The sequence below is a fragment of the Rhamphochromis sp. 'chilingali' genome (assembly GCF_963969265.1).
Source record: "Rhamphochromis sp. 'chilingali' genome assembly, chromosome: 8".
NCBI lineage: Eukaryota > Metazoa > Chordata > Actinopteri > Cichliformes > Cichlidae > Rhamphochromis > Rhamphochromis sp. 'chilingali'.
The window spans coordinates 3,611,495-3,623,347 of NC_137935.1; the positions used below are offsets into that span (position 1 = coordinate 3,611,495).

At 44.5% G+C, this 11,853-nt stretch overlaps 1 protein-coding gene across 1 annotated transcript; it reads left to right on the forward strand.

The window, feature by feature from the left end:
* The first annotated feature begins 553 nt into the window (after positions 1-553).
* ints4 (integrator complex subunit 4) lies at positions 554-11,823 on the forward strand. Its single transcript, XM_080888637.1, has 24 exons — positions 554-691; positions 1,947-2,141; positions 2,260-2,377; positions 2,461-2,567; positions 2,680-2,794; positions 3,001-3,086; positions 3,239-3,289; positions 3,384-3,472; positions 4,047-4,167; positions 4,497-4,568; positions 4,662-4,836; positions 5,293-5,498; positions 5,579-5,721; positions 5,819-5,934; positions 6,114-6,247; positions 6,469-6,635; positions 6,849-6,942; positions 7,028-7,108; positions 7,188-7,318; positions 7,412-7,471; positions 7,646-7,805; positions 10,217-10,360; positions 11,234-11,354; positions 11,470-11,823. The coding sequence occupies exons 1-24, from the start codon at positions 638-640 to the stop codon at positions 11,658-11,660; spliced, it is 2,931 nt and encodes a 976-aa protein (XP_080744763.1). The 5' UTR covers positions 554-637; the 3' UTR covers positions 11,661-11,823.
* The last annotated feature ends 30 nt before the right edge of the window (positions 11,824-11,853 follow it).

Here is an 11,853-nt window from a genome sequence, read left to right on the forward strand (position 1 = left end):
AGCACAGCTGTCTTGTAATTTCTATAAGTGGTCTTCAGGAATAATCCTCCAGACTTCTTTAAAGCTCTTCTTTGGATTTCTTCTGGTCTCCATCAAGATGATCTCACACTGCTACAGTGATGCTGAGTCTTTCCAGATGGTATTGGATTCCAAGTTCCCCAACATCACAGGATCCAAACCACAACAGAGCCTCTTGTAGAGACCCTCTGCTGTACCTCTCTCTTGACCTCCATCTGTCAAATTTCCTCCAAATGTTAGAGACACACTGCACATTATGTTGAAATGTGCCTAATTGTAGCTAAGTGCCTAAAGAATCAACTTAAAATAGCTTATTTTGCTAGTTGCCTGTTACGTGTAGACATAATACTGGTTTCTCCCTTGACTTAGAGGCTGTCTTATGCTTGAAGAGGTGAAAAGGTGTTTAGTGAAAAAGAAAGAAAATATTTTTTGCATATCAAATCTGACATAAAGCTATAAAAATAAACAAAATGAAAGTATATATAAATATTAATATCCAAAATAATAATTAAAAGATCGATGTCGCGGACATGGACAATATCAGGAAGTTACGGAAACTGTAAAGGGACAATTTATCCTGCTGCTGAATGGAAACGCTTAGCTAACTGTGTTCATAAACATGGCAGCACATCTGAAAAAGCGAGTTTATGAGGAATTTTCCAAAGTTGTACAGGTGAGCACATTATAACCGTCTCGTCAGCTGTTGTAAACTTAGAGTTTAAACGTTAAAGAAATAGCTAAATGTTACAATTCTGCGCCAAGTACCGTGTTAGCTAATGCTAAAAGATAGCCGCTCACAGTCACAACACAACATGGATCCTCTGAGAGTTTAGTGCAGAGGAAAAGCACAACTTATTCCGTTTAGTGCTTTTATTCTTACACACAGTATAGCACGGTATCCACTGACAGTGGCATTTTACGCTTTGGAAGCTCAAAAAGAAACCGAGTTGTTTACATCCGATTTAGCATTCACGTCAATCATTAATCCGCTAACTGAGCTCGTTCGCATGTTCTGAGTTTTTCCTGCACAGAGGAACTTTTGGCTCCTCTCACAGAGGATTTTTAGCCAAAGTAAGAGGAAACTGTAATAGCTGTTCGAAGCAGTGCTGTTATTAGCCGTTTATGCGTCATGTCATTCGTTTTTGTGGATCTTGTGGCTTCATTAAGCAACAACATCCAGCTCGCAGTGGGGCAGTTTGTTGTTAGTGTGACGAGAGTTGGCACCTCACGGTCCGAGGCTACGGTTCTCAGACAGAAAAGGGTTAACTTGCCTTTGAGGTTACCAGTGTAAACTACAAGTTTAAGCGTCGCAGCTTCTTGGAGATGAGTGAGAGGAGAGCAGAGCAGGAGATTTAAACAGCGTCTGCAGTAATGGTCACAACGCAAAGGTCTGTAGTGATCAAAGAGGAGCAGCTGATTTACTGGATGAACTATGTTCCTACTCTCACCTGTCAGCATGACCTCTCACCTGGGTGGTGACCAAAACAGTAGGATTGCAGATATACGTGGCCTAAATGAGCTGTTTCTAGAGATGGAGCGAGGAACTGAGAGAAAAATGAGACAATTGATGGTTTGAGCTTCTTACTGGGAAAGCTTTAGTACGCCTTCTGGGTGAGATGTTTCAGGCAGGTATCACTGGGGGGAGACCCCTGCGAACACCCAGGCTTGGAAACACCTCAGTACCCCCCAGAAGACCTGAAGGAGGTGAAAGTAAAAAGAGGTCTGGGTATCCCAGCTTAGACTGCTGCCCCTGTGACCTGGATTAAAAAAACAAAAACAACACAGGAGAACATGGATAAATGGACAGTAGCTCTTAGTATATATGGTCAAAAAGAATAGATGGCCCAGTTAGAGAAAAAAAGATTATATGTCAGGAGATTAGAGATTAGATGCTTTTTGTAGTTGCAACTGTGTTTTTACACTTACAGATTCCACATGAAGAAACTCCAGCCAAAAAGCTGCGTCTGTCCAAACCCAGTAAGTCTGCCGCTCTTCACATTGACCTTTGTAAAGCCACCAACTCCACCGATGCCCTGCAGTACCTGCTGCAGTTTGCACGCAAGCCTGTGGAGGCAGAGAGCGTGGAGGGTGTGGTCAGGATCCTGCTGGAGCACTACTACAAGGTAAAGAGTTGTGGGTATTTTTTTTCTCCTTTTTTTAAAAATAGAGTTGATAAGAGCAGAATTCCCAGTGTCCTAAAAAAAAAGTCAAACTGCTAATGATGACGATTCTTTCTTCCAGGAGACTGATAACTCTGTGAGGCTGAAGATTGCCTCTCTGCTCGGCCTGCTCTCTAAAACGCAGGGCTTCAGCCCCGACTGCATCGTTGACGATGCCATTAACACGCTCAGCAATGAGAGTACGACACATCTGAACATTTATCCATCTCCAACACTCAGAGAAACTTTCATAGCAAACTGTTTTGTTTCTTTGTGTGTTCAGAGTCCCATCAAGTTCTCGCCCAGCTGCTGGAGACCCTGCTGATCATTGGTACACAGCTGCCCGAGAGTCCTGCACTGAGACTGAGGCTCGTAGAGGTGGCCTACAAGGTGACACAAACACTTATTCAGAGTCCATACACAGAAGTCGTCATTACAAATTCAACAGGACTTTCTGCACAAACCAGTAAATGTCCTCCTCGTTTCTCTTCTCTCCTCTTAGCATCTCTCTGATACGTATTTTGGGGTGAGGAATAAGTGCCTGCAGCTCCTGGGATGTCTCGGCATGGTGGACGCTCCCCTAGGAAAAGAAAACGAGGGCGCGGGCACATCCTTAGGTTTGTATACATACTTATTGTATTTATTTTACCTAAAGCTTAAAATGTTAAAAATACAGAGAGGTAAATCCATCAATACATCCTTCTGTATCTAAATTTGATGTCTGATTTAGTTTAATCCTCAAAACATATTTATGTGTCATTATTTATTGTGCTTTGAGTTGCTGTGTGATGGTTTTTATGGCGGCCTGCTATTTTGCCTCTAGGAGGATTGAGGGATGTCCAGAGCATTATCAGCGACTACTTTGGAGACCAAGACCCCAGAGTCCGCACTGCAGCCCTCAAAGCCATGGTAGGAAAACCCTGTAACCCCCCCTGCACTGCAACCAGCACTAGACTCATGTGTTTAGGAACCAAGCAAAGTGAGCTTTAAGGAAAACAACCCACTCTATTTTCAGGTTTCAATAACTCTGCTTGCTCTCTGTGCTGTTGTTTGTTTTCCAGCTGCAGCTGCATGAGAGAGGGATGAAGATTCATCAGATTATTTATGATCAGGTACGAGCAGAATACGTCCTCACAGCTTACTGCACTCCCACTGTAGTTTAGATGTTTAATCCAACCTTCTGTATGTATTCTTGTGTGTTTGCAGGCCTGCAGGCTGCTCACAGATGACTACGAGCAGGTCCGTTCTGCAGCAGTGCAGATGGTTTGGGTGCTCAGTCAGCTGTACCCAGAGAGGTGAGGAGACCAGGATTCTCATACTCAGTTTCAGTCAGTGTAGCTGTTGAGTTTGTTCCGCTCTCTGGATCAGAAACCACGACTGATGTCTGAAAAGATAAATCCTAACTGCTGTCTGTAAGCACTGTCTCTGCTGAAGTGCAGAAACCTTCATGAAACTTCCATGTGCGACGACTTTATATTTAGCCCAAGGCTACTTATGTTCTCGAAAGAAGAAGTAAAAATAAAACAAAACAGAAAGCTGCCAGCTTTTCTGTGCAACAGATAATTCCAGCAGAGTGTTGTTAGGTCCAAACCCTTTAAAAACATCATTTACAGCTAAAAGATGAATAATAAAGTAAAAGTCCCTTAACCTTCAGTATATGTGTTATTCTTTCCAGTGGTAGGTTTGATTATGGTTTATCCAGAACATTTACTCTGACTTTTTCACAAAACAGTATTGTTGGAAAAACTGCCGTTCATAAATGTTTGTTTTTTTATATTTTCATGTTCCTTCTGGATACAAACTTTGCTTGTAAGCAACATTTCTCCAGTTTTTCTGATTTGTAGCTTGTTGATATTTCCGTCCAATCAGCATTGTACCCATCCCATCATCCAATGAGGAGATCCGGCTGGTTGATGACGCATTCGGTAAGATCAGTCACATGGTCAGCGATGGTTCCTGGATGGTTCGGGTGCAGGCCGCGAAAACATTGGTGAGTAAACAAAGTCTTCCATGACAACAACATCATCATCAGCAATTAAGTCAGAGTTTGATATACGGGACACAAACCTAGAAGAAGTCCTCACATGAAGAATCCACAGGTGGACCCATGTGTCCTCATATCACTGTAGAAACGATGTAATGCATCACTGAGGATGGCTCACCCACCACTCAGGAATCTTAATCCACATATTTACAATCTTTACTGAGTTTGCTCTCATTAAGTGGAAAAATGCCTGCAGATTAATGATGGGAAAGAAACTGTGTGTGTGTGTGAGGCAAATGGTGTTAAAGTGAAGCTTTTATGTTCTCGTGTGTCAGGGTTCGATGCTGCAGGTCAGTCCTCACTTCCTGGAGCAAACTTTGGATAAGAAGCTGATGTCAGACCTCAGGGTGAGTTAATTTTTTTTATCTGACAGTCTGTAGCAAAGTGATGTTTATCGGCACAGCTCCGCTCACTCTCCTTTATTCCTCTTTTCCATCCAGAGGAAGCGCACAGCCCATGAACGAGCCAAGGAGCTCTTTGCTTCCGGAGAGTTCTCCTCTGGCAGGAAGTGGGCCGATGACGCCCCGAAGGAGAAACTGGACACGAACACAGTCAACCTCATTGCCTCGGGGGCTTGCGGAGCCTTCGTCCACGGCCTGGAGGATGAGATGTTTGGTAAAGGAAACCCAGCAGAGTTTTGGATGATACGTTCACTGAGTTCAGGCTGCTACAGCTAAATGTTCTCATAAATGTCTCAGGAGGTTACAGAGAACTTTAAAATGTTGTTTTAAATAATTATCTGCCAAATGATAAGACCTGCTGTGATGCACAGACTGCTATATAGCAGGTAACTCTGCCTGTCTGTGCATTGCATCCATAGATTCCATACTTGTAGCTTGCTAACTACACTTACTACCGTTAACTAGTAACTCCACCCGCACGTCTAAATGTGGTCACGTCTGGCTCCAAAGAAATGGTGTGGTGTGGCAGTGGACAAAATGAAGCTGAGTGTCTGCAGATATAAAGAGTTGAATGACTGAAGTAAATGCTGTTTTCTGTCTCCAGCCTCTGTTGAGGATTCATTTTTCTCTTTTTGCTGAATATTTTCTGGTGTTTTAAACTTTGTTTCAGAGGTTCGTATTGCAGCGGTGGAGGCGTTGTGCCAACTCGCTCGGTCATCTCCGAGCTTCGCCGAGAAATGTCTCGACTTCCTGGTCGACATGTTCAACGATGAGATCGAGGAAGTGAGGCTGCAGTCCATCCACGTGCTGAGAGAAATCTCCACCCACATCACGCTCAGAGAGGACCAGCTGGACACGGTGCTGGCCGTGTTGGAGGTATAAGAGCGGGGAAACGATCTGGAATCACAAACCCCGAGTGATGTTTTTGTGTCTGACTTTTCACCGTCTGTGCACAGGACTCGTCTCGAGACATCAGAGAAGCTCTCCATGAATTACTGTGTTACACCAACGTCTCCACTAAAGAGTGCATCCAGCTGGCTCTGCTGGAGCTGCTCAAGAACCTGAACAAGTATCCCACCGACCGTAACTCTGTCTGGAAGTAAGAGTCTACAGCCCAGTGTATAAATAACTCTGCAGAGCTGCCATGAGTTAAGCTGATGGTTTATTTATTTCTTTTTTTAATTTTCTACCTTCAGGTGTTTGAAGTTCCTGGGATCCCGCCATCCTACGCTGGTGTTACCGCTCGTTCCTGAACTGCTCAGCACACATCCATATTTCGACACGCCAGAGCCAGACATGGACGACCCGGCCTGTATCCTTCACACACCTAAAGATCTCAAACACACACAGAGGAGCAGGAACCTGAGTAACGCCACCCACCGAGGGGCTTCGCAGGTCATCCATTATGACCTGTTGGTGCAGTTTGGCTGCTTTGTCTCTCCTCTACTGCTGTGCGCTGCGTTTCCTCTTCCTTGACTCTGTTGATCTCAGATATCGCCGTCCTGGTGTTGGTGTTCAATGCTGCCAAGTCGTGCCCCACCATGCCGGCGCTGTTCTCCGACCACACCTTCAGACACTACGCCTACCTGAGGGACAGCCTCTCCCACCTCGTGCCGCCGCTAAGAGTGAGAACTGAAATACTGCATCACATTACAAACTAGCAGCATTAACAGCCGCTTCACAGTCGGGATGCTTGATTTTTTTTTCTCAATCATGTTTCTGAGAAAATTGTCCGTCAGACCTGGAAAACACGGTCAACCCGACAGCAAAGAGCACCTGCACTTCTGTGTCATCAGACTGATGCTGGTGACGCTCACGGTCCTTCCTGTCACTTTCTGTCTTTTAGTTGCCCGGCAGGAAGCAGGTGTACGGTCTCGACTCTGTGGACTCGGGTCCGGGTTCTGGTTCTGTGGAATCTGCTCAGCTCTTCCTTCAACAAAGTCTCAATAGGGTCAGCACCATCCAGAACCTGGAGGCACCTGGAGCCCAGGACCTGCTGGACTTGACCACAAGGTAAACGCACACAGTGAAGTGTGCACACGAAGCACGCAGGAAGGATTTGTGCTGTCACATTTTGAACACGTTTTATGAATGAATGCCAGAAATCCCTCCGATATTTTTTACTTGCAAACATCAGATCATGAGACTTCCTGATATCCTGAATGAGTAACTGTAGGGATGTGATTGTTATTTGTGAGTAAATGAGTCGTTAACTGGTGTCTGCAGAGACCTGCTGCGGCTCGGCGAGCTGCAGACGGAGCTTGCTGGAGCTGCTGATTTCTGTGCTACATACCTGCGCTGCCAGCTGCTGCTAATGAAGGTAGGAGTGTGTTTCTGCTGCGGTTCTGAGTGTCTGCAAACAGACCTGTTCTTCAGATTCAGAGCTCTGTCCCTCGTTTCTTCAGGCTCTGCAGGAGAAGTTGTGGAACATGGCCGTCCCTCTGTGCCTCAAACAAAACGTCACGGCCACAGCAGCGGCTCAGCAGGTCTCTCACACACACACACACACACACACACTGTAACAGCAACAGTGAGATCATGTGATGTGTGCGACTGTGTTTGTAGATCTTGGAGGAAACCTACAAGCTGGAGTTTCTGTACAGCGGCTTGGAGAGCAGACAGGTGGCCACCATACATCATGTTCGACTCCAGGCCAAAGCTCTGCAGCTCGTCCTGACTGCTCGCACCAGACAGGGGTAAACACACACACACACACACACACGTGTGCGCGCACGCACATACACACACACACATTCTGTACATACTTCCCAGCCTGTGTCTCTCCTCAGGTTGGATCTCCTCATCGGCAGCTGCGAGAAGTTTTTGCAGGATGTCGAGTCTTTTCAGAGGTATGTTTTTTCATTCTTTGTCTTTTTCAGACAGTGAGAGTTGAACTCGGCTCAGTCCATATCAGCTGGAGATTCATGTAATCTGTTGATGGTCTGTGTGTTATCGATGCAAAGGACAGCGTCGGACTGTCCTGACTGTCCTGACTCGCTGTCGGTGTTTCGTGCCTCCCTCAGGCTGTTTCTGACCGAGCTGCCACACCTCCAGGACAGTTTTGTGGATAAGCTCTTGGAGCTGATGCCGCGCCTGTCGTCCTGTAAGCCAGTGGAGCTGGTGAAAATCCTGCAAACGACCCTGAGACAGAGCGGCCTGCTGCAGCTCAGACTGCCCGAACAGGTGCGGTGAAAACACTGAAGCATCACAGCACGAGTTTTCATGACTGAAATCCATACAGCACTCATCTCTCCTTCAAACTCGTCTCCCAGTGCTTCTGTTTAAGTGACTCTTTGGAAGGCTTTCTTATACCAGTTATTACACATCGCTCTTTATAAGGCGCTCTCAAGCATGCACATAACCAAGTGCTTACATACATGATAGAGTTGACTCTGAAGTAGCAGATTATAACCAAGAACAGTGACCCGCCCACCCTGGGGCTGTGGTAGCAACTAAACTTTCAAAATAAGAGTGGCCCTTCAACTTGAGCTTAATTTGGGGTGATTTTATTCATCTTGACCAAACTCTCACTCAGAAATCTCAAACATCAAAGCACAACTCAAATTATGAATTTGTCTAATTCACATCAGCACGCTCGTGGTTTCACTCCTGACCCGGAGACCCAGCTGTTACCTCCAGTTATAATCTCTCACATTCAAAGTTTATCTTTAAGTTTAAGTGATGAAATTATTAGAGATGGAGCGATCCGATATTACGTATCGGTGTGATACACACAAAACGCGCTACTTGGCGTAACCCAGCTCGGCGCATCGGAGCAGTATGTGTCACGTGACAGAGCGGCTGTTGTCGAGACCTGTCGGCGGTCTGTTGAAGCATTTGGAGCCTCGCTACATGCTTCCTAACCGCAGCGTTTCATCTCGGCGAAAACTATCCCAGAGAAGTAAAGCAAGTGTGTAAGTTCATCCCTGAATGTTTGCAGAGTATTTCCACGTTAAGCTTAACAACTGATATATTGAGCCACAGCTGGACTGGCCATCGGAGCTCCATACTGAGGTGAAAAGGAAGCGATTTGTCCCGTAATTCAGCTAGAATTAAAATATAGACACGAAGCTGGAGTTATTGTGTCTTTGCTGCGCAGTTGCATCTACTTCTCTCATTCACTCCCCCTCCCTCTCCTGTTATTACTTCAAACATGAAACTGATCAATGATCAGCTGATCGGCTTTTCTGCCGCAAGTCCGTCTTTCTTGTTTGTTTATCACCCACTTTGCACTAGAAAGAGGAGACCAGCGGATAAACAACAGCAGCACGTTTAAGCTTGATCAGCTGTTGTTAGAATTTATTTAATATTAATTTCTATCAGCTGATGTTTGCTGGAGCCACAGCTGTAAAAGCTGCTGGTCATGATGTCGGTTTGGATATGTGGTGAGAGGGAAACATGAGGATGAAACCAGGAGATGTCCTTACTGAGTCATCAGAGCTGAACAGGTGATGGAGAAACAGGTTTACCTTTTAGGTGACATGGATGAGTTGAAGTTATGAACTGTTTCTGAGAGACAAATAACACCAGGATCCTTTTCTGCGTAGCTGACAGCTGGTAACTGTGCAGGGGCGGGTCTAGCAAAGTTTTGTCAGGGGGGCAGGTAGGGCATTAACAGGGAAAGGGGGGCACAAAGAAATACTTTTCTTTGTTATGTCATTTAAAAACTTTGAATAAATAATTATCTGAATCTTACAACAAACGTGGTCATCTGATTAAATGTATAGAAATCCATTATTGTAAATAGTAACTAATAAGTCTAATATACACCCTAGTAAGCCATAGTACCATCTGTGCAGTCTGCAATTCTGTTGAAGAAAGATGATGAATCTATTTAATTATTGTAGAAAAATAATCGATTTCTGTGCATTTGTTTTACACTTGCATTAAATTAAAGTTGATTACATCGATTAAGGGCGGGGGGTGGTTCCCTAATATTTTTGCTGGGAGTTGGCAACCCTATTAGTGAGGTAGGTAAGTACTCTTTAAAATACCAGAATGGGGGATGGTGCAGGTTTACGTTTATTAGATTGATCAGTGTTGCTGAACAGTATTTTTTGCATACAGGTATAACAGAGTAGCTTCGTTTTCTTGTTTTTTAAAACTTGAGTATGAACTTATACAAAATGCAGCAAGATATTTATAATAAACTGTTTTATTGATTACAAAATACACTATATCGGATTCATATCGGTATCGGCAGATATCCAAATTTATGATATCGGAATCGGTATCGGACATTAAAAAGTGGTATGGTGCCATCTCTATAAATTATAAATGTGTAACAGGTCAGACTGAGACATGGAGCGATCTAAAAACAGCAGCAGACTCCAGATGGCACGATAAGATTACAGAGGTGAACTTTCAGAATAAAGGTCGATCAAAGCTGGAGCCACTCTATATTTGAAACTAGTTCTTGAAATCTCATTTGCATGAATGCATTGTTTTAATTTAAATGTTCTTTTCCACCTGATATTTCCATTTATAAATAAAAGATTTCTGCATTTTTATGGGCGGAGTTCCTGAACTTTGAGCCTCAGAGACTGCAGCGGTGGTGTGGTTTGAGTTTTGTTTAATTTATTGCTGGTCATCAGATCCATCGGGCGACGGCGACCATCATTGAACCAACGGGGGAGTCTGACAACCCACTGAGGTTCACGTCTGGCCTGGTGGTGGCGTTAGACATTGATGCAATGCTGGAGCACGTCCAGGACCCCCAGAACACGGTGAAAGTTCAGGTCAGTTTGATGTGACGCCAGAAAGAAATCACTTCATCTACTTGAATCCCCCCCAAAACTGCTGTGAAGTGCCAAACCAACAGGTGGTGATCTGACTATAGAAGTGTTGGCCTGCAAACAGCGAACAGTCTGTCAGCAATAAGATTATTTAACAGTGACGGGGGTCATTCAGATGAGTTTTTCTGATTGTTGATTTTGAGGCATTTGTCCTTGTTATTCAAATTATTTTTAATATTTTTTTTTCTCGACCTCGTTGTCGATCTCTGTCTCGACATGTAAGTGTTTGTGATTAGTGTTTAAAGACTATAGATTGTGTGGGTCAGCTGTAAACATGTTGGATTAATAAATTAACCCGAATCTGAAAGAGATCAAGGCGCACACCTTTGACACTGCAAGACAAAAATCTTTCTCTAAAGTGTCAGTCTGTCCTAAAACACTGTGCATGTGTGGATAAAAGACCAAAACACACAAAGTTTTGAGCGTGTAGGTTTTAAGCTTTAAGGTATTTAACAAAAATATTGCATTACCTGTTTAAAACAATGGCCACAGTCTTCCATTCATCCACAAATTAATTGCTCTCACACTGCGGGTATATTCTAGTGCTTCCAGCAGTTGTGGCTAGACATGCTTTTGTTTCCCCACCGATGTAAACGAGGCCTCACCTTTATTGGCACAAAGTTTATGAAAGTGTTTTAACATCTGTTAACCAGCTCAGCGTGGTTTGAGCCACTGACATCAGGCTCGGCTTACTTACAAACCTGCCAGCGAGTGCAGCTTAAATCAGGCTGTGCCGGTTATCATCCAGTCTTATAAGCACTGATTGGTTTGTATTTTACACCCAACATGAATGTTTACTACTCGCTGCCTCTGCAGGTTCTGTATCCAGACGGCCAGAGTCACGTGATCCATCCTAAACCTGGAGACTTCAGAAAGCCCGGACCCCACAGACACAGACTCATCACGCAGGTTTACCTCTCACACACAGCGTGGACAGGTCAGTTAATAACATGTTTTTTTGTCCTTTGAATATAAAGTTATAAAGCATCCAAACTAGTAAAAACTCTCGCTCCATCGTCACTTTGTTTCCTCCCCTCGTGTCTCTGCCTCAGAGCCGTCTCAGATCGAGGTGCGTCTCCTGCTGGCCTACAGCTCCTCCTCAACCTCCCTGACCTCCCCTTCCAAGCTGGGGTGGAGCGAGAGCTTGGAGAGCCTCCCGCCAGCAGAGGCCGCCGTCGAGGGAACGATTCCGTTTAGCAAAGCCGTTAAAGTCTTCATCATGCCCAAGCCCGCACGACGCTAACAAAGCACCTCAGCTTTAACGTGCAGGACTTTTCTTCTTCTGTTCATCTCTAATTATAACTGTACAGGAAACCACTCTCATTAACGGTCAAGCTGTAGGAAGCACAAGACGGGGTTTTATGGAAAAAGCTTTTTGTATTCAATTATAAAGAAGAAGTCAGGTGGTCAAGTTTCATTCTCCACTTTTATTTTGT

Coding starts and splice junctions, on each gene's coding strand:
- ints4 (XM_080888637.1), top strand. CDS start 638: ATGGCAGCACATCTGAAAAAGCGAGTTTATGAGGAATTTTCCAAAGTT. Junction 2,142..2,259: donor TGCTGGAGCACTACTACAAG/GTAAAGAGTTGT, acceptor TCTTTCTTCCAG/GAGACTGATAACTCTGTGAG. Junction 2,795..3,000: donor GGGCGCGGGCACATCCTTAG/GTTTGTATACAT, acceptor TTTTGCCTCTAG/GAGGATTGAGGGATGTCCAG.